The sequence below is a fragment of the Rutidosis leptorrhynchoides genome, chromosome 6, assembly GCF_046630445.1.
Source record: "Rutidosis leptorrhynchoides isolate AG116_Rl617_1_P2 chromosome 6, CSIRO_AGI_Rlap_v1, whole genome shotgun sequence".
NCBI lineage: Eukaryota > Viridiplantae > Streptophyta > Magnoliopsida > Asterales > Asteraceae > Rutidosis > Rutidosis leptorrhynchoides.
Window position 1 is genome coordinate 22,305,259 of NC_092338.1, and position 21,809 is coordinate 22,327,067.

At 33.8% G+C, this 21,809-nt stretch overlaps 2 protein-coding genes and 1 long non-coding RNA gene across 4 annotated transcripts; 1 reads left to right on the forward strand and 2 right to left on the reverse strand.

The window, feature by feature from the left end:
• Positions 1-2,268, forward strand: LOC139852332 (uncharacterized). The gene is made up of 6 exons (XM_071841607.1): positions 1-126; positions 212-252; positions 381-544; positions 782-881; positions 1,002-1,171; positions 1,362-2,268. The coding sequence occupies exons 1-6, from the start codon at positions 83-85 to the stop codon at positions 1,914-1,916; spliced, it is 1,074 nt and encodes a 357-aa protein (XP_071697708.1). The 5' UTR covers positions 1-82; the 3' UTR covers positions 1,917-2,268.
• Positions 2,269-11,257: 8,989 nt separating this feature from the next.
• LOC139855995 (uncharacterized) lies at positions 11,258-14,794 on the reverse strand. Its single transcript, XM_071845237.1, has 6 exons — positions 14,778-14,794; positions 14,303-14,408; positions 14,102-14,225; positions 13,768-14,004; positions 13,519-13,657; positions 11,258-11,669 (listed from the first exon to the last, which is right to left on the reverse strand). Exons 2-6 carry the CDS (start codon positions 14,373-14,375, stop codon positions 11,496-11,498), a joined length of 747 nt encoding a protein of 248 aa, XP_071701338.1. The 5' UTR covers positions 14,376-14,408; positions 14,778-14,794; the 3' UTR covers positions 11,258-11,495.
• A 960-nt stretch (positions 14,795-15,754) lies between these two features.
• On the reverse strand, positions 15,755-21,020 carry LOC139852530 (uncharacterized). 2 transcript variants are annotated; one of them, XR_011761114.1, is made up of 5 exons: positions 20,717-21,020; positions 20,164-20,233; positions 19,694-19,773; positions 16,378-17,196; positions 15,755-16,244 (listed from the first exon to the last, which is right to left on the reverse strand). It is a non-coding gene; the product is annotated as an uncharacterized lncRNA (long non-coding RNA). The 2 variants fall into 2 exon arrangements; XR_011761113.1 differs by having other exon boundaries at positions 19,694-20,233.
• Positions 21,021-21,809: the final 789 nt, after the last annotated feature.

Here is a 21,809-nt window from a genome sequence, read left to right on the forward strand (position 1 = left end):
CGCATAAAACGCCCTATTGTCACACACTCGAGCCCTAAAATCCTCAAAACCCCCAAATTCAAGTAAACTGATCATCAATTCAATGGCTTCTAAGCGATCTGATTTCGGCGACGGCGCCAGTCCAGGGTTCGTCATCATCAACTATCTTTAATCTTTCAATCCTTTTCTCTTTAATAACTAAAAACCTAAACTTTTATTTATGATTTTACAGGAAAATTTTCATCGGAGGTTTAGCAAAAGATACAACCATAGGTTAGTTCTTATTCGTATAATGTTCTTATATAATTTAATTAAGACTATATATATATATATATATATATATATATATATATATATATATATATATATATATATATATATATATATGTTTGTATGTATAGATACGTTTGTGAAGTATTTTGGAAAGTATGGAGAGATAACGGATTCGGTGATAATGAAAGATCGATTAACTGGTCGACCAAGGGGCTTTGGGTTTATTACATATGCAGATCCTTCTGTTGTTGATACTGTTATTGCTGAAACTCATGTCATCAATGGCAAACAGGTTTATTTTATTCTTCTTTTCTGTTCGATTAATAGAATTTTGATCTTTTATAGATAAAATTTGAATCTTTACTTGAGATATTGGTTAATAGATCATGAATCTAATTTTTCTATTTCAATAGGGTATTAGTTAATGGATTATTTCGATATTTTACAGATAAAATTATTAATAGTGTATTGTTTATAAATTATGACTTTAATTTCACCCTTTTAATGTTGAGATAACTATTTTAAATAGGTTGAGATCAAGAGAACAATTCCTAAAGGTTCTGGTGAGTCTAACGATTTCAAGACGAAAAAGATATTCGTTGGTGGCATTCCGGCCACAGTTACTGAAGGTTAGTGTTTTTTATAAAATTGTAACAGAGAAAAGTTGGACGTGTTTGATATCTATCCAGTACACACGCTTGTCTTTGTTAATGAGTTGGGCTGACGCTCGTACGTTCTTTTTTGTTCAGATGAGCTAAAAAATTTCTTCTCAAAATATGGGAAAGTAGTCGAAAATGAGATTATCAGAGACCATGTGACACAACGTCCTCGTGGGTTTGGATTTGTTGTATTTGATGGTGAAAAAACAGTTGATGAAATTCTTGTCAATGGAAATATGATTGAAATGAATGGTACACAGGTAAGTAGTATTAAGGATTGTTCTAGCCATTTAGATGTTCATGTATGTGTTTACACCAATCATGGAACAGATTTAAAAAAGTTTCTTGATTTTTTTGTTGCATCTCGATTCCTTTAATAGTGTGATTGTTAAATGTTTAGAATTGTTTTAGAATGTTAAAAAAACAGGATAACATGTTTGTTTCGTGTAGGTTGAGATCAAGAAGGCTGAACCAAAGAAAGCCTCAAACCCTGGACCTCATTCATACAATAGGGAACCTAAGGGACCACGTGGTTATGACGATAGTTATGACCGATTTGATGATTCTTATGGAAGGTATGGTAGTGCCGGTGGCGGCGGTTATGGTCCTCCTCCTCCTTATAGGTCTTTTGGTGGAGGACCACCAAGTAGGTTTGGCGATTACGGGCCATATGGGCCCGGTGCAAGTGAATTCGGTAGTCGTTATGGTGGTGATTATGGAGGTGATTACGGTAGTTATAGAGGTGTTGAGCCACCTATTGGTGGCTATTCTAGCCGGTTTAGTTCATATGGCGGTGGGTACGGTGGAGGTTATGGCGGGAGTGGGCTAGGTGGTGGGTATGGCCGCGGTGTTGGCGGCGGCTATGGCGGTTATATTGGTGGGTCAGGTGGAAGTGGTAGTTATGAGTCAGGTGCAGGTGCAGGTTATGGTGGAGCGGGTGGGCCGTATGGCGGCGGTAGGGGTGGTTATAGTGGCGGTAGTCGTTACCATCCTTATGGCAGGTAGACAACTTATGGTAGACATTAATATCCCTTACAAGAAACTAGAAGATCAGAAGCTTTATTAGAGAATCAGAGTTGGCTTTGCATTAGCTAGATAGCTTGCCTATGCGGTTTTCTAGTGAAGACAATAGAAATATTATTCGTGTTTACTTTTCGTGTAAGAGTTGTCGTTTTTAGATGTATCTTTAATTAATTTGCAGTTTTAAGGATAATTTTTACTATTAGGGTGTGTCCTACTATTCTATATGTTATTGTAGGTGACTCTGTACCCTTTCGTAGGGTGTATGAACGCATCGTTGAACTGTTGTCAGACATTTGATGTAGGGTTGTTTATCTTTAAGCTAGATTTGGTGTTACATAGCCTTCTTAACTAAGCTTTTTGTTTATGACACATCGTTCCTGGACCAAGTTCTAGTTAAAATTGGGCTTAAGAATTAAAATTTAAATTATCATAGCTTCTTTAGATGATGTGGCAACATTGGATGTGTTCCATTTTAAGTTACTGCATTGATACAAGATAATGAATGTGAGGATAGAATTTTGTTTCCAAATGTTAACTTTAGATTTATATCGAGTTTAGTTTGTGCTATTCTACTCTATGTTCTACAATTAATATGTGCTCCTTGTGTAAAAAAGGGGTTGATCACATGAAACGTTTACAGGTGAAATTATCTGATTGTGGCAGTTAGCGTGATAGTATATTTTTATCATCATGCGATCTAACTTTGTGTTTTTGACTGTACGTGACACAGAAGATGGATTCTTCGTTTGGGTCCTGACTTAAATTTATTCTTGATTTCTTGTAAATTTTATATCAATATATCAATGGGTATTGGAATAGGGTGATGGTGAAATTCATCCTTACTTTTGGTAGATCTACCATCACTAAGCATTATTACTTATCTGTACAAACATTAAATTTATCAAAAATGTGGGTGTTAGTATCATTAAATTGGATATGGCGGTTGATTTATTTATAAATATTAAGATTGACACATACATCACAGTTACGTTGTGATGTACTATAAAGTTTTTAACATGTTATAATATTTGTACTTGCGTAGTGTGAGCATAATTATGCGTTGTAAATATTTAGCTCCGTAGAACTATGTCAAAACTGTTTGTAATTGGTTAAAAATCTGTATCGTATGCTATAATTTTTATTTGTAGAGTTTTTTGTGCTCTCTATTATTTCCAATGAAGTATTTTATGGTTTTCAAATCAGCTTCTTGCAAATCGAAAATGTTTTGGATTTTGGTAAAAGTAACCATAGGAGCATATCTTAGTGTCCGTTTGTTTTTTTTCTTCTTATTATGTCCTTTTGTTTGAACGTCGAGTATGTCGAGTATAAAGTGATGAATAAATAATTAGTGTTTGTTTTATGTATTGAATAATCTTCTGAATAATTGAATTTAACAGAGTAACCCTTCATGTGAGAAAGTTAATAAAACAATTAATAATAATAATCAGAAAGTAAGGGTTTAAACAGATATTAACATTTATTTGAATCTTTTTCATCAAGACATAGTTTTATCTTTTCATATTACGTTACAGATTATTAAGTTGATTAAGCTGAAAACAAACATGTGTTCGGGTGATTAGTGAAAGTGTTAGAAATTAGAAAGTTGTGTAATTTGAGTAATAGGCAGTTGGTGTGTGGTTGTAAGGTTTTTTTAGTCCTACACAACTAGAACGCTGATAATGAAGCCCCGTTGAGAATGACCGAAGGCGCTCTTTATAGCAAAACACGGCACCACAGTAAGTGCAAGCACAAATGCAGTCACCCATGTCTATGGTAAAAACATGTTACACCTACACATTACAATATATAATATAAAAATATATATAAACAAACACATACATCAATTAAAAAGATAAGTTGTAAACAACGTATGAATATTTCATAATATATATATATATATATATATATATATATATATATATATATATATATATATATATATATATATATATATATATATATATATATATATATATATAGAGAGAGAGAGAGAGAGAGAGAGAGAGAGAGAGAGAGAGAGAGAGAGAGAGAGAGAGAGAGAGAGAGAGAGAGAGAGACGAAAGGCATAAAGATACATGTGTATAGAAGTAAACATTTGATATTCAACTAAATGATACAGATATAAGAAACTTTCAATTCCAATCAACAAAGTATGACTTTTTGAATAACAATGCACAATTCGTAGACGATACCAGCAAAGGGGTTGCCAAATTGGAACGAAGATATGCATTACTGGAACGATGCATAGAAGATGTAGCAACAACACCTATGCTCAAAAACAAAAGACACAATAAGAAAATACAAAAAGATCTATACAAAAGTATAAGGTTAATATGAAAATGAAGCAAAATTTAATGAAATTAAAAACACACCTGCAGCACCAGAAGGACCTGCAACACCAGGGGATCAGACTAAAACGGATAATCCGGTGCAGAAATAAGCAACCCAGAAACGAAAGTAGTCGCACATTTGCTCACAAAAAGATCTGTTATTAGCTTATTTATAAGCACTCGAAAAATCCTTGAAAGCCTTTCTTTTTGTGAAATGTAGTGACACAACTATCACTTCTAACACATGCTTTCTTAACACACATTTGTTCAATATCAGTGAGTTTTTACAACGATCCCTATCTATAACAGCAACATTGGTTTGCAAATTACGGTGGTGATTTAGGTTTTTGTTTTCTCGTCAACAATCGCCTGGATGATGGAGATGGTGCCTTAGGTTTTCTTCATCAACAATGACGTGGATGATGGCGATGGTGCTTTAGGTTTTTGATTTGGGAAATTTGGTGAAGAAATTCCCAGAAGTCTCCGTGGAGAGAATATTTAGAGAACAGAAATAGATTAGATGAATAAAGATTGGGTGGAATGTCGTTTGATGGATTCAAACAACACAATTAGGGGAGACAAATAGTATACAAGGAACCGTAAAAAAAGAATAGAAGAACAAATTCTAAGACACTACCTTGTAAGCTATTACTTCAACAACGGAATACAAAGAACCTAACCAAACACAAGCAAATAGCTTACATCAGAGCAACTCCACCTAACAAGTGACCATACCAATGCAAGTAACAGAGGGATCCAAATTATTAGCTAATAATCTATGGACAACGAAAAGTATAAATTACATTACATGTTTATAGAGTTCAAATAAAACACAAAGAAAAAATAGTTGGGTATGTTTAATGCTTCCTGATATTGTAATGTTAACAGCCTATTTCCATTAATCGTGTATCCTAGGGGATACACGCATAAAAGCATCATTTTTTTATAGAGAAGAATAGATCAAAAAACATAAAAGATAACAGTACTTGGCAGTTTTTAGAAATTGCCGTCCAGCGCATAGCAGGCCGCCCAGCGTCAAGCGTATGCCCTGCAGGCAGCTTCAATGCTTAAGCCCTTTTACTAAGCGCGTGAGCGGCACGCAACCACGTCAGCACACACCACCGACCTTCCAGATACTTCGCATAACAGAATTAATCAACGATTGACACGTGTATCCCGATAATTTCGGACATTCTACGCCTATAAATAGACCCACTGGGTCACCACATTTCAGGATCATTAACTGTCAGAGAGAAATACACTTTCTCTCTCACACAGTTTTTTCTCACTCTAAAACATTAACCGCTTAACAACAGAACGCTAGACGGATCAATTATAGATTGGTCCACAGATTGATTGAGGCCACCCCACGGATCTCTCATCCGTGTTCCGGGTCTGCAGGGATTATTTCCCAAGGGCAAACATCAATCAACATATTATAACTCCACGCTAGGCGGCTATTGTTCTGTACTGGTACCTTACACCCGCTATACGAAAAATAGTACCAACATATGGCGCTATCCGTTTCAAAGACCAACAAGAATACCAAGAACGCAAAGGCACCGACATGACTTCAACACGAACAACACTCGAACCAATCACTGAAACTCTCGTTAAGAACATACCAGTAGATCAATTAACCTTAAAGGCAGGGCGTAGGACGCTGCACGGAAAACATACTGTTTACATGAAAAGTGTAGCGCAGCTTGTTAAAAATGTTTTTCTTTCAACAGTTCAAATAAGCACAATACAATTTTTTGTAGTTTTCTGGATATGCTTGATCACCCTATCTATACGAAGATGTTACACAAAAATATTGTAAGTGCAGCAGTTAAATATCAATGATATATTTTTCCTACACGCAAAATGTTACGCGTTACGAATGTAGAACATTGCATTCTTACCTACCCACATAAGGCAAGGGATCGGCCGATGGTAGAGGCTTTTGTGTCAACATTATAGACACAAGGGATCGGCTAGTGTAAAGTGTTTACTTCACTATAGAACACCGAGGCACAAATACAATATCTGTTAAATGTCATGACATACACAATGGTTTATCTCAACTGCATAAATCCATTTATTCGGAGAACAGAAAAATTCAAACATAAAATACAAGTGTATTTTGGAAGCCGCACAACGCCTAAGCGCAACACGCTAAACGGAATACTGGTAATTCTTTAGAAGCATATTTTACAAATTTCATAAATATATCATTTTTATGATTCCTGGTTAACATTAAAACATTATGATTGGCAAGATTCAATATTCATTCTAACAATTTGACTTTAGCAATATATTATATCTCGTAAACTTTCCGAAGCATCACGTAAACTTTCTGAAGCATCACGGAAAGCGGATGATGTCCTAGCACATCCGCCAAACGAAAAACAGTAAAAGCAAACTAAGTTTTATTGACAAAAACTAATGAACAGTAAATGTAATGCAGCCATCATTACATGTAACATGCAAATGTTTCATATTCAAAAAGTTTATCACTTTTATTCATAAATATAGTTTCAGTAAGAACATCATAAGTTACATCAAACAAAGCCTTTGACGCAGAACGGACAACGGATCAAGATTCAATCATATGCCATATAAAAACAGTTAAGGCAAAAATATTTATTATGGCATATGATATTCAAGTTTCTTATTGCTAACAAGACACATATACAATATCAAGCATATTGAGACATATAATAAGCATAAAAAAGCATGGCAAACATATGAGAAACATCAAAATATACATCTAATTAAAACACAGTTAATCACAAATTCTTTATTACAGACAAATTATAAAATGTTTTCAAATAGGAACTCACAGAATATCTTTAACAGAAACACCTTCTCTACCACACACTTCCTCCAATGAAGCAATCTTCAGAGTAGACACTTCATCAATTGTTACCTGCAGTTTAGCCTCAGCATCAGGTTTGACGCGTTGGGAAATTACAGCTGGTATTGGGTCAGGCTTGTCAAGAAGAGCATTCAAAATCTCTTCAACAACATCAGAAATGTTCTTCTCAGTTGAAGCTACAAGATATCTTTCAAAGGTACGACCAACAAGATCAGAACTTAATATTCTCTGCACAAGGGCAGAAAGGCCACCCTTCAATCGATAAAGTTCTTTTCAGAAGCAGCAGCAACAATGTTCTCTTCAGCAACACGCTTTTCTGCTTCCAACATCTTCTTCAACTCTTCATTTTCCTTCAACAAAGCTTCTTTCTCTTCAATCACTTTCTCCTTCTCAACCCTCTCTGCAACACACTTACTCTCCACCAGCTGCATCGTCTCATCCTTTTTCTTTGCTACATCTACTGCAGTTTTCCATTTCAAATTAACATCTTGCAAGTCAATTTCCATCTTCTTTAACCTGGTAGCATTATGAACAGCATTGGAAACAATGGCCTCCTGAGATTCTTGTATTTTAAGGCCATGAATCACATGTTGATTAAGAAGGAAGCACCATAGCTGCAGCAGTAGATTGGCAACTCTTATAAGTCATAGTAGACAGAGAGGAAGAAAGATCAGCAATTGTGTTTGCCTACATAATAAACATATATTTATAATCTGCAAATAACTATGTATTAAGAAAATAATAGTTGGTGTCCATGGATCAAGCTGCAAAGTTTACCTTTAGAAAGTTAACAAAACTATCAGATTTGTTAATTGGATCCTCAAGAAAGCTTCTCAAGCCGGCCCGTGGCACAACGGAAGGCGGTTGAGAAGAAGAAGATTGTGTTGTGCCAGTTCTTTTAGAAATTAATGGATTGTTGAAGGGTGGTGTCTCAAAAGTATCATCATCAGGAGTATCATCATCATGAGTATCATCATCATTGGTTTCATCATCATCCTCATCATCGTCGTCTTCAACATCAACAACTTTATTACTTTCATCCTTGTCACCACCAGCAGTGGTCTCATCATCATCTTCTTGCAGAATCATTTCTATGAAATGCAGAAACAAATGAGCATACAACATATCATCAACACATATTATTAGCATTATTAAAAATCATAAGTGTTAAACATACTTCTCTTCTTAGGTTTCTCAGCAGTTTCAGTCATTGAACGCTTCCATACACGCTTTGTGCGTTTGCCAGACTTTTTTGTTCCAGATGGTTGGGGGGTTGTTTCAATGATTTCTACATCAGAAGAAGAAGGTTGTGCAACACTGCCACCTTCGCCTTCAGTGGGCCGTTTAGGACTTTTCAGTTGCTGTTCAAACTATGCATCTTTCGTTTTATCAACCTCAAGCTCAACATGAGTTTTTGGTCGTTCAGATACCATAAGGGGGTCCAAGTTAGCTTTCTTGAAAGTTCTGTAAACCTGCATCTCTTCTTCTGCAACAGATGAAAACACATACAAATAGAAAAATCATATAAGGATACATGTAATTCATGTTAACATAATTGAAGCATGGCATATTAATAAAAGTGCCTACCACGGCCTTTCCAGTGCAGCACTGGCATACGGTCAGCATGCCAATTGTCACTCATATTACCGAGAACTAAAATAGCTTCATAGTCAACATATGACCTTTGTGGAAGTCTCAGTTCCTTCCAAGCTTCTATCGTTGTTTTTTCTTCATCAGACAGCACGATGGATTTGCTCACCCCTATTTTTGTTTTTCTCCATCCTCTAACACTTGCCCATGCATCTTGAATAACCCTTTCATTAACAAAGAAGTTGGGTTCTTTCCAGTTTTTCAAGGAAGTTTCTTTCTCACCAGTAAAAGCCTTGTTTGATTTACAGTCAAACGTATAGCAGCATTTGCTCACTAATCGAGTCCTAAATAACTCAATGAAAATATTTACACTTGGTACTCTATTTACAGCATTACAATACATATCAAAAAGAATAATTTTTTGCATTCCAGGAGGGTGAATTTGGCTTATCCCTATCCCATAATGGGCAAGAATTTCTTGTAGAAATACAGAGAGTGGAATACGAAGATTACCTACAGTTAATTGAAGTTTGTACAGGGTGATCATTTTCTTAGGAGGTTTAGTAGCTCTATCACTAGATGAAGGGACCATGGGGTTCAACAATCTAAGATTCCTATGATCTATACACAATTTGTCTATCTCTGCTTCGGTTATACTATACGAAATAGTACTTACATCATGAGTGTCTTTCTGCGAAGAAGTGCTGCAGGATTCGGCCATGGTAGCAATATAAACAAAGTAATAGAAACAGAGAAGGAGAAAAATCGAGAACTGACCTTGAGTAAATCAACTGCTATGAACCCTAGAAAGTAATTGCAGATATCTTTAAAGCAATTGATCAGTTTCGAAAAAGGGAAAATGAAATGAGAACGGATTATTTATAGTCAAATTGGTAGACGATGAAAGGGTATGATCGTGCCACGTGTATGAACCATATTAATTGGGTAAACAATTTAAATTTCGAAAAATAAATCAAAAAGGTTTTGGGGGCAAATTCATAATTGGAAGGGTGATGTCAGGACAGATAAACAGACTGCTTCAACAGTTTTGTGTCTTCGAGGAAAAAGGCATCTTTTATTTTTTATAGTTTAATGACTTTATTTTTTGCAAAAATAAAGACATTAAACTGGGGGACTTAATGGTGTATCCTACGGATACACGCATAAAAACATCATTTTTTATACAGAAGAATGGATCAAAAAGCATAAAAGATAATAGTACTTGGCAGTTTTTAGCAATTGTCGTCCAGCGCATAGCAGGCCGCCCATCGTCAAGCATAAGCCCTGCAGACAGCTTCAATGCTTAAGCCCTTTTACTAAGCGCGTGAGCGGCACACAGCCACGTCAGCACACACCACCGACCTTCCAGATACTTCGCATAACAGAATTAATCAGCGATTGACACCTGTATCCCGATAATTTCGGACATTCTACGCCTATAAATAGACCCCATGGGTCACCACATTTCAGGATCATTAACTGTCAGAGAGAAATACACTTTCTCTCTCACACAGTTCTTTCTCACTCTAAAACATTAACAGCTTAGCAACAGAACGCTAGACGGATCATTTACAGATTGGTCCACAGATTGATTGAGGCCACCCCACGGATCTCTCATCCATGTTCTGGGTCTGCAGGGATTATTTTCCAAGGGTAAACATCAATCAACATACTATCACTCCACGCTAGGCGGCTATTGTTCTGTACTGGTACCTTACACCCGCTATACGGAAAATAGTACCAACATCCATCAATAAGAAAATAATGAATTTCACAACAATCAGCTTAAGGGGTTTCATCACTTCAACATAAATCAGAAATGCAAAACCCTAGTAACAATAATACCAAATTTTCATAAGTAATAGCAGTAAATGTAAAACATAGTCTCAAATATAACCTCAGCTTGCATTTGTTCCAAGTCAGGCACGCCAAACAGGTTCTCATCATCGTTGCTCACCTCTTCCACCATCGCCACAGCCGCTGCCTTGGCAACCACCGCCATGACTTCCAGAGCAGTACCGGAGGAGGAGTTAATCGGAAGTAAGAGAAAGAACGAAAGGCGAAAGATGTGGTGACGGTGGTGGTGGTGGATAAAAGATGGAGAAAAAGGTAAGCTTGAATCTTAGATGAAGGTAATGTGGGTGACAGTTAGGATAAGGGTAGCGAGTGGGGTTTCTTTAATCCGGAAATAATACTCCGTAATAGACGTTTGTACCTCCGCTAAGAACACAAAACGCGGACACAAGTGAATAAAACGACAGAAATTAGGGCCTCTATTAGTATATAAGGGTGGGGTTTCTTTAATCCGGAAATAATACTCCGTAATAGACGTTTGTACCTCCGCTAAGAACACAAAACGCGGACACAAGTGAATAAAACGACAGAAATTAGGGCCTCTATTAGTATATAAGGGTAATATCAGGATGAAAACTTGCAGTTTGTACCTCCATCAATCCTTATTTTGGCCAGGTTGGTATGATAATTGGTCCAATTTGGTACTCCGTATTATACCTTGTTCAGTTTGTATATGTTATAAACATACTAGTTTGGTGATTACTACTAATTACATTGTAGATAATCCTTAATTATGAGATATGATTAGATGACATCATTGAAATACCATTAGCCTAAAATGTGTAGTCTATTTTGTTAATAATCGTCTTGTAATATTCCAGTGACGTCATAGTAACAATTTAGCGCCGAACCAACTTCCAAATCATCTATTAGATGGATCCTTTTGAAAGTATACCAATTCAATTTCCGTTCGAGCCAACTTCCAAATCATCTATTTTCGTTAGTATCCGGATTCTGAATATAACTCTGCAAGTCGGTGGACTGTGGGGTTGTCATTGAGGAGGACGGAGTACTTTCCACATCAATTGCATCGGGTGGCATTTCGTTCTCGCTCTTGGATGAACCATTAGTAGGTGTGAACTCATCTTCAGACATTGGTACCTTGATAACAGTAGACAAGGGTTTTGGTTAATTACAAAAAATCTTTACATGTATGCACATAAGGATGAATGTTTTATGGAAGCATACTTATCTATTTTGTTTAAAATGAAATTTACATATTTTTTGTTTTTATGCATGTAACAACGGGGTCAACCCATAAATAATTTAATTAGGTATATATATATATAGTCAAAAGTTCAAACGAGAACCACAAAAAGGACGATAACTGCGAGAACTTTTAATTTACAAAAATTTCACATATGAGTTAATTGAATCACCCATAAATGTTGATGGGAAGTAAAATTGAACATATATATAATCAAAAATATAGTTTCTCGTTCACATATGAATATTTGTCTGTGAACATGTGGACAAATTCATATAATTAACAATTTAACATGTTATTTGTGGTAATAAACATATGTTTGTTAATGATATGAATATTAATTAACATTTCCATATAATATGTTGCATTTAAATGCATGAAAACTATGAAATTAAAAAGTTTTCGCAGTTCTCGCCCTTTTTATGGTTCTCGTTATATATATATATATATATATATATATATATATATATATATATATATAAAGATTTAATCAAGAGGGAAGCACTTTTTTTTGTGTGTGTGTGTGTGGTGGGGGGTGTGGTGGGGGGGAATGGGTGGAAGAAATTTTTTTTTTTTTTTTTGAATTCTTTTTCGCATCAAGATCACATGAAAATATGAACATTTAAAAAAGACACTCGAAGAAAAAAATGAAAACATGCATCATGAGTAATATTATGCTTCTGAGTTTTTCTTTTATGGTTTAAAAATTAGGGTTTAGTAATTAGGGTTTAGTAATTAGGGTTTAGAAATTATGGTTCAAAAATTAAGGTTTAGCTATTAGGGTTTAGAAAATAGGATTTAGGGTTTAGAAATTTGAGTTTAGGGTATAGAAATTAGGGTTTAGATTGAATTTTTTACACGAACGGTTTAGATTTTAGGGTTTAGGGTTTTGGGTTTAGGGACTAAACCCAAAACACCAAACCCTAAACCACTAAATTTTGATAAAAAACTTCATATAAGATGAAAGAAAACAACGTTCTAAAAATATTATTAGGAATAACATTACTCATGATAAATGTTATCAATTATTTATTCGATCGTTTTCCCGCCTAAATAATAACATTCATCACAAAGTGTCTTTTTTTAAATGTTCATATTTTCACCTAAACTTGATGTCCGAATTTTTTTTTTTTCAAAAAAAACCAAAAAAAAAAAATTTACTCACCCCACTTCTCCCAAAAAAAAAAAGTAAAAGTGCTTCCCAAAAAAGTACAATTATGAGACAATTAATCTGCAAAATACAATAAACACCAACTTTCAAGCAATATATACTTCATGAACTCATTTCGACTACTAATTACATAAATTACATAAATAAGTCTAAATTTCACATTTTCACTAACAGAATACAAAATTTACAGATAGCAGATTATAGCACACATTATCTATTATTATTTTGTTTACTGTACATCTAATAATCTATCTATGTTTGCTTAAGATATGATCACAATATACTATAGTTTTTAGTGTGTAGTTAAATTTCTCTTTGTATGTAAACAATATATTTGCCACAGATGTATCTATAAATAAATCTAAGTTACATACAGTTTAGCTGACCTTGGAAGTATATATGGTATAATGTAATTATCCATGTCTAATAACTTCTCAGCAACCATATTAATTAGTCAGTCACAGGTTTGATTTAAAAGGTGTAACATGAAAGTCACAGTAGGTCGATGTAGCATATTAATACTAATAGTAACTAATAAGTTGATTTAAAAACATAAACACACATTATTGTACCTTCTCTACTGTCAACCATTCTAGTGTAAATTCATCAAGCGCATCAGCAGCTTCATTATTTCCCTTGGGATCTTTAGTTATTTCATTCCTTGCTATCATCTCTTCTTCCGGTGAAGCACCAGAGAAGATATGTGGAAACCTGACAGTACAAGTTCACAAATAAGTAGTATTCATAACACACGTACGCCACGTGTGTGTGTGTGTGTGTGTGTGTGTGTTATATAAGCAAAACATATCTTTGATTCAGACCTATTTATGATTTCATCAAGATCTGTAGTAGGCCCAGCTAGAAAATGTACAATATGCTTGCTGTTGTTGTTGTTGTTGTTATCGTTAACAGCAGCAGCAACAAATTTATCAAGGGCCATCTTCGAATCTTCGAACTGTTTTCCCTCTAGAAAGAAGTTGAAAACATCAACAGCTACACCACATTCTTTTAGCAACTCTCCAATATCCTCCATTTCTTTAACATTCAAATGTATACAACTAGCAGACAAGAGCAAACATATAACATATATACTAGTGACATAGATAAAAGTAGTTGGGTGAAACATTTAACCATAATCAAATAATATATACATACCCGCCTCCTGTAAACAGATATATCCTTTTCGGCTTACTTTTACTTGCTTTACCCAACGGAAAACACGTCAAAGACTTCATTATCGCTTCTTCAAACTTCAAGCTACCACCTAAGTGAAAATCATCTGAGCAACAAGGTGAAATTGATTAAAAAATTATGCAAAGATTATAACATAAAAACAATTAAGAGCAGGAAGCTAACACCGAAGCGTATCCAGGATTTTGTGAATATCACTAGTAGGCTTAAGGAAAACTTCAGATTGATGAGAACCCATTGTCAGTATGCCTATAGCAGTCTTCGAATCTGACTGTAAAGAAAAACAATTCCAACTATTGGTGAATAAATAAAATAAATATTAATAACAAAGAAAAATGGCTGGCTAATTAACCTGATGATAAACTAGCTATTGGACACGAATGAAATTAACTAGGGCTCTCTTTTATTTGGGGTTTTAACACAAGTCAGATACCAATATATGTTTCAGATTCGATAGATTTGAACTTAATATAAGGTTAATATTTTGAACGATTATCTTCGTCCTTCAAATATTAATTTATAGTAAATCGGAATATATATACTCCTTGTATCAACACAATAAATTGTTAACCAAAAAAATAATTATATATCCATATAAAAAAAAAAAAAAAAAAAAACCTTAAGTTTAAGTTGGCAATACAATCGAATACACTGAATTTGAAGCTCAAATCTGTAAGGATCAAAATACTTCATATACCCCGAATTGTCGATGCAGATCATCAAAGTCTCCTATAATATCAACCAACCAGACCAAGTTCGATTAGATTAGATAAAACAAAAATCTATAGATATCTATAGATATAAAGCATAAAAAAGAAAGAATTATAGGAGAAACCGATACCTCATCCTCCATTGTTTTGAATTGCGAATGAATGAATTGAACGAACGTTCCAGATTATAAACCCTATACGAGTAACTGAGAATGATATGAAATTGGTCGTGCGCTTATTTTATACATATGCGCGAGCAGTTTTAATTTACCTCCTTAGTAAATTACGAAACGGGTATCTCAACTCATTAAATTAGCAAAATCGATTTTTTTTTTAATTATTTTTATGATTTTAGTTATATACTAGTTAAGACCCGCGAATTCGCGGGTTTTTTTAGGGATGAATCAAATATTAAATTGTTAGAAAGTTACATTTTATATACAATTTGTTGGCTTGTAAAGAATCAAAAGTTTCAGTAGTAGTGTTAAATTAATGATAATAAAGCAAGTAAATTATATTCTGGAAAGAACAAATAACACAAAGTTGAAAAAAAAGGTTAGGTTTGTAGTAAATTTTTTAATCGAGTTTCCCACATATTATCCATATCATTTGTAATTTCGGAATCTTTTTTGAATAGTTGATAATTTCAATAATTCCATTTTCTCTGTTTGATTTGGTGACAATTCGATGCGGTTCATTAGTAACTACAAAGTGTTAAACATAAGAAAGCATTAATAATGATTGCCAATCAATTAGTATGTGGTTGCAACCAGATTACAAATAAGAACTTTATAAACAGATCTAGATAGCATTCTGCAAATAACAACCAAATATAGGTATCTTATTCCAAATATGACACTAAAGATTAGTGACTTACAATATGACACCATAATATAAGTACCTTATTCCAAGTATGACACCATAATCGATTGTATGTTATTATTCCAATTTCATATTGCTTGATTCCTATTTTGAATCAGCAGTTTTAGACAAGTCAAAGTCTAATGCCAGCAAAAATCTATATATACATAGTTGTCAGACATACAATAATATCGGCAATTACAACCAATTTTCATATATATACAACCTCCTAGAACTCTCATAGGTTATCCACAATTAACACATCAAAGGTTTTAAGAAAAAAACACGATATTTGCAAGTCAAATCGACTTAAAGTATGACAATCCTATTTCGACCCAACATCCAACTCATATTACCACTTATAGGGTGCTTAAGGAAACACACACATAATATACATGAAACACAAATTGATATAAAGGCATCGATGTGAAAACTTAATTCCGATTTGACTTCTCCGTTCCATGGGCAATGAGCAGCAAAGAATTGGTAATGTTGGATATGGACACCAGTTTGGTACCTCAAATAGCTGGAGCTTCCTAACCAGTAGTCAAACATAAGCATATTACACACCTTGTAACATGAATTGGTACTTCCTCATATGATACATTATACACGTGTGACAAATGAATAAAAAAAATAATGAACAAAAAAGTAAACTTCCTGAATTACCTTTGTATTGGGGACAAGCAATGTCTGAGAGGTAGCAAACTGTTGTCCATATTAAAAAAAGGTAAACATCATATTGTAAACGCAAGTTAAATTAGGATAATTGTTGCATAAAATATGCTAATGAACAAAGTACATTATCTGTTGTGTTACCAACTTGACTAACTTCACTTTAATTCACTTTGGACAACTCAGCAATGCTTGAAAATGGTAGATCTCTCAATTTTTGTCTTTGGATTTATCACTACCATTCACTTTGGGTCACCTTTGATATGTTCGACCCGTTTGAATTGTTTCAGCTTAAATAAGTTTATGAACCTAACATGTACAAGACTCGAACAATCATATTAAGCTATTCTCTGTTTGTATCTTCGTAATTAATATGGTGGTGGATGAAAACAAAAGAAAGAAAGAACAAAAAGGTTAAGATCAAAAATTACCTTTGTACAAAAATTTAATTTCAACATCACGGAAAAGTTCCTTAAGAAAAGTAATCTATAAACCAACAAAAAAGAAACAATTTTCCAATACCCACAGGATTATAAAGTTCAAATATCACACAATTAATGTATTTCGGCAACACAAACTGACCCATTCAACCATTCTAAAAATGCTGCTTTAACCCATTTGCTATCTCTTAATACTTTGATACCACTAAAGATTAAGATAACATCAAAACGAAGAAATAACCTGATGTTGAATATGGAAAACAAAAGGCTGGTGACAAGATTATGTGATGTAAAAGATGGTTGTGTAAACTTTCGTCTATACCAGCAGCCAAGATCAGAAGCATATCTCTTCAGTTCAAATATAATTGATGTCCTTCCAACAATAACAAATATTGAAAGAAAATTCATGGTTAACTATAATCCTTCAAGTTAATTAAAGTACTCTAAATTACACAAAAAGTCTAGGAAGTTTACTTACAAGTTAATTAATGTTTGTTGGATGAAAATCATATTGCCATATAAAATCGTCAATGAATTAAGATTGAATTCGATCCTATTTTAATCTTTTCGATTCTACATAATGGGCATGGAAATATTTTCTCATCCAACAAAGATATATAATTATCCCTTTAGTTTTAATTCAATCAGCTTTTGTTTTAAAAATTGACTTACAATGAAACCAAAACCAACAAAGATAGAATGGAAATATAATTTTAGGAAGTGAAGTAATACTTGCAGTATGAGTGCCAATCTACATAGGGGTGGGCAAAACCGGATATTCGAAATTTCGGATATCCGAATTTCGGATATCCGAAAATTCGGATAGTGAATACGGCCATCCGAAATCCGAATCCGAAATTTCGGATATCCGAAATTTCGGATTCGGATACCGGATTATCCGAATATCCGAACTATATCTAATAAATGCAAAAAATACAAATGGCAATGCACATATTACATAACAAGTCACATACGCCTAAGTTCAACATTCTATAGTTCGTATTACAAAATGTTCAAAACACGATTAATACATCATCGTAAAATACATAACAACGTTCAAAATATGATTAACACATCATCGTAACACAAACATAACAGTTATATCTGGTTAACTGTTTAAATAGAGATATTCATACAAATTATCTGCTTAACATAAATTGCTATATTTCTTATAACTTTTGATTGTGATTTATTTCTTATATAGTGATTTATTCTATATCAAATAATAACTTTATGTTTTCTAGAACGCGAATCAAGTTATAATTGGTATGTCATAATCGTTACAATAAAAATGATACAAATTCATCTTTTAAGGATGAACCAAACAAAAAGTGTATCCAAATATGAATGCAAGTTAGTTTCAACAAGAAAGAGTATTAATAAAAGTTCAAAGGATACTAACTTTACTCTTTGTAACGATTGATTGTTTCTATCTGTTATCTTTGTTCTTTTTACTCTTAAAAGTTAAAAGTTTAGTTTACCTTGAAAGCTATAAGCTCCATAAGCGATAACATTGGGCTACTAAACTATAAATACAATAAATATATTAATAATAAGTGTACTTTATTTCGGATATCGGATTATCCGAATATCCAAAAATTTTGGAAAATTGATCCGATATCCGAATCCGAAAATCCGGATATCCGATTTTCGGATATCCGAAAATCCGGATATCCGAATTTTCGGATCGGATTTTCGGATAATTCGGATTGCGGATTCGGATATTATGCCCACCCCTAAATCTACATCCAAGAATGTTTAGTCAAAGAATGGCCATAAGGGTCCACCCAAGATGTCCTTGAACAACAATAAATTGAGATTGTTAACAAAATGTGAGCAAAGGTAAATATTTCAGATTGTTAGCAGTTCATAAATTGAATTCATATTACTAATGTAGCTCAGAAAATTACCCTTGATATCTAAACCATTTCATATTCAGATAGTTTGGTACCTTAACAGATATTAAGTGTGTCACGTCTATACCTGGAAATTGAGACGCAAACACTCAAATTCGGGTCAAATGGGTCAAGCTTTCGGGTCAATTTGGTCTTGAAAAAATTTAGCAAAATGTAAATCAAAACTTAAAAAAATACTCAAATGGGTTTCTCTCCAACCTATTGAAACCTATACAGAAAATGAAGGAACGGGTCTAATGGGTATCAATACTCAAAGATAAATAAATAGAAATAGGTCTAATGGGTTTTGTGAATGGGTCAAATGGGTCGAGCATAAAAAGTTTCATCCGTAAAAAATTTATGAAAGCATTCATGGTTATATCATTTATTTATTATGTATATTAATAATTAATATTTCTTATGTATATATAATAAATAATAATAATAATAACTAAAATAATGTAATAAATGTAAAAAAAAAAAAAAAAAAAAAAACGATGTAACCCAATTGACATGTGACCCGTTTCAACCCGTTACCCAAACCGACCCAAACCGACCCATTTTGACCCATTTAAAAGATTGACACGTTTGACCTATGACCCATTTTGACCCAAAATCATTTTGACTCGTTACCCAAACCGACCCAACCTGGCCCGTTTGCCGGGCACAGTCACGTCAAATATGATTACAAAACCTAGCTTCCGTTTTCAATCATTACAACTATTTATGCTCAATAAAAACTATATAAGAGTAATTGTTAATGGTAAACTGATTATGTAACAAAGTTGCCATGTTGATTTTGTCTTCAGGTTATAAAGCGGATGACTGATGGTGGGGCAGACTATTATTTTGAATGTATTGGTGAAACTGACATGATAGCTACTGCTTTACAATCTTGTTGTGACGCAATGGTCTCGCTATCGTAATCAAAATCTCATTAACATATATTTATAATAATGTACTGATATGAGATACCTGTTATATGTAGGGCTGGGGTGTGACCGTTACACTCGGGGTTGCAAAGACGAAGCCCTAAGTAAGAAAACTCAAAGAAACTGCTAATAAAATAAGTAAACGAACAATAAAGGAAAATCGACGACCTCAACACACATGTTAATCGAACAAAAACAACTGTTCTTGGTCTACTAATGTAGCTCAGAAGATTGAATTCATATTACTAATGTAGCTCAGAAAAATTACCCTTGATATCTAATGTACCAAATTGGTGTTTTATTGAGCAAAAATATATGAACCATATCATTGATTTAGGTTTTGTAATCATATTTGACTGTGACACACTTAATATCCGTAGAACACAAGAAAAATTATTTCTTTGGCCAAGAAAAATTAAAGTCAACCCGACCCAACCCATCCATTGTGCAACCCATACACTACTACATCGACTACATGATAAATCCTTAAGATGGTGAAATAGAAATACAAACCTCAACAAACGGAAAAATATCTTCGTCAAAGTGAAAAGATTCAACGATGTGTACCAATGTCGAAAACACCCTGAAATTAGTTTAAGATCAGATGTATATACCACAACACAAAAAATCTATCAAGAACATTATTACACCATAAAGATCTAATCTTTAATCAAATAAATAGACCTTAAATAAACATCAACCTATAAAATAGATTTATTAATCTAACTGGAAATTGTATCAAGAATTAGTGAAGAATAGATTATTTTAATGCACTAAATTCCTGAACTTGTAAGATGATTTCGCAAGGGTTTTAAAGTCACAAAATCAGAAGCATCCATACTCATAACCACATGGTATAAAAAATGTATCGAGTAAAGAATCATCTTCACTCATAAACATAAGAGATACAAATCTATGATAAAGAAGCATTCATATTCATAATCGTAGCATATGAAATTATGCCTTCAAATCTAGGATACAGAAGCTTAAAACACATATAAAGCGCAGATTTGTAATGGCCATTATCTACCCTTTAATCATAATCATAATAATTTTGAAGACTAACCTGATTATCATTTACAGCGGCTAGTCTGATTACAAATCTGATTATTGTTTACAGCGCCTTTAATCATCATAATAATTTTCAACACTAACCTATATACAGCAGAAACTGACTCAAACCCATTAATCTTTCTGTTATATTTGATCTACATCAGAATCTGACTCAAACCCATTAATCTTCCTGACCTCATGATTTACAACAGAAACCATTATTCTTCCTGTTTAACGTTCGTACGCATCGAAATCATGGACGAAATTCAGATTTGATTTTGTTTTTGGACGAGTATTTTGGGGGAGAAAGTTTAGGGTTTTTTTTTACTCTTAAAGTAAGTCGTGAATGAATGATATGTTCTAGACCCCTAATTTTGTTATTTTCTACCGTCCTTTTTTTATTTTTATTTAGAGGGAATTATAGTCTTATTATTGCTAATCAAGATGATTAGACGGTTAGTTACCGCCCATTACCCGCTCATTACTCGTAACTAACCATAGGCACCACTTAGTTACCCGCGTTAGTTACTCGCTTTTACCATAGATTTAACGGAAGAGTTATAGGAATTGCGGGTCTCAGTGCTTTTTATTGTTGGACTTGATGCTTTATTGCTTGTACGTTGTATATTAAGAGGAGTATTTTTTTAGCCATGAAATGGAGTGTTTAGTTATGAGTTAGTTATAGGATATTGGTGTTGATGTGGCGCTGATGTGGAAGGTTAAGAGGATGAATAGTTTAGTTACGATAGGGAGTGGCCTTATGAGGTCATAATCTTGATTAGAAAATTTGGATGGTCTAGATTATGGATATTAATGACAATGGAAGGCTAGGATTAGTATTTTTAGCTTTGTTATTATAATATAAAGAGATAGTCATACACACTTTCTCCTTTTTATCCAAATTAAAGATTTTTTTGCTCGGCTGATCCTTCGTTTATACTCCAAATAGCAATCCGCGTCCCTCTAATTTTCTTTTGCCTTTTGAATCAATTGCTTTTTGGACAGCGATTGGGATCACTCATTGGGGACTAAACCACCCGTTGCGATCATCTTCCGTTTCGACTATGCCGATGCAGCGATAATAACCCCGCCCCCTGGAGGAAACC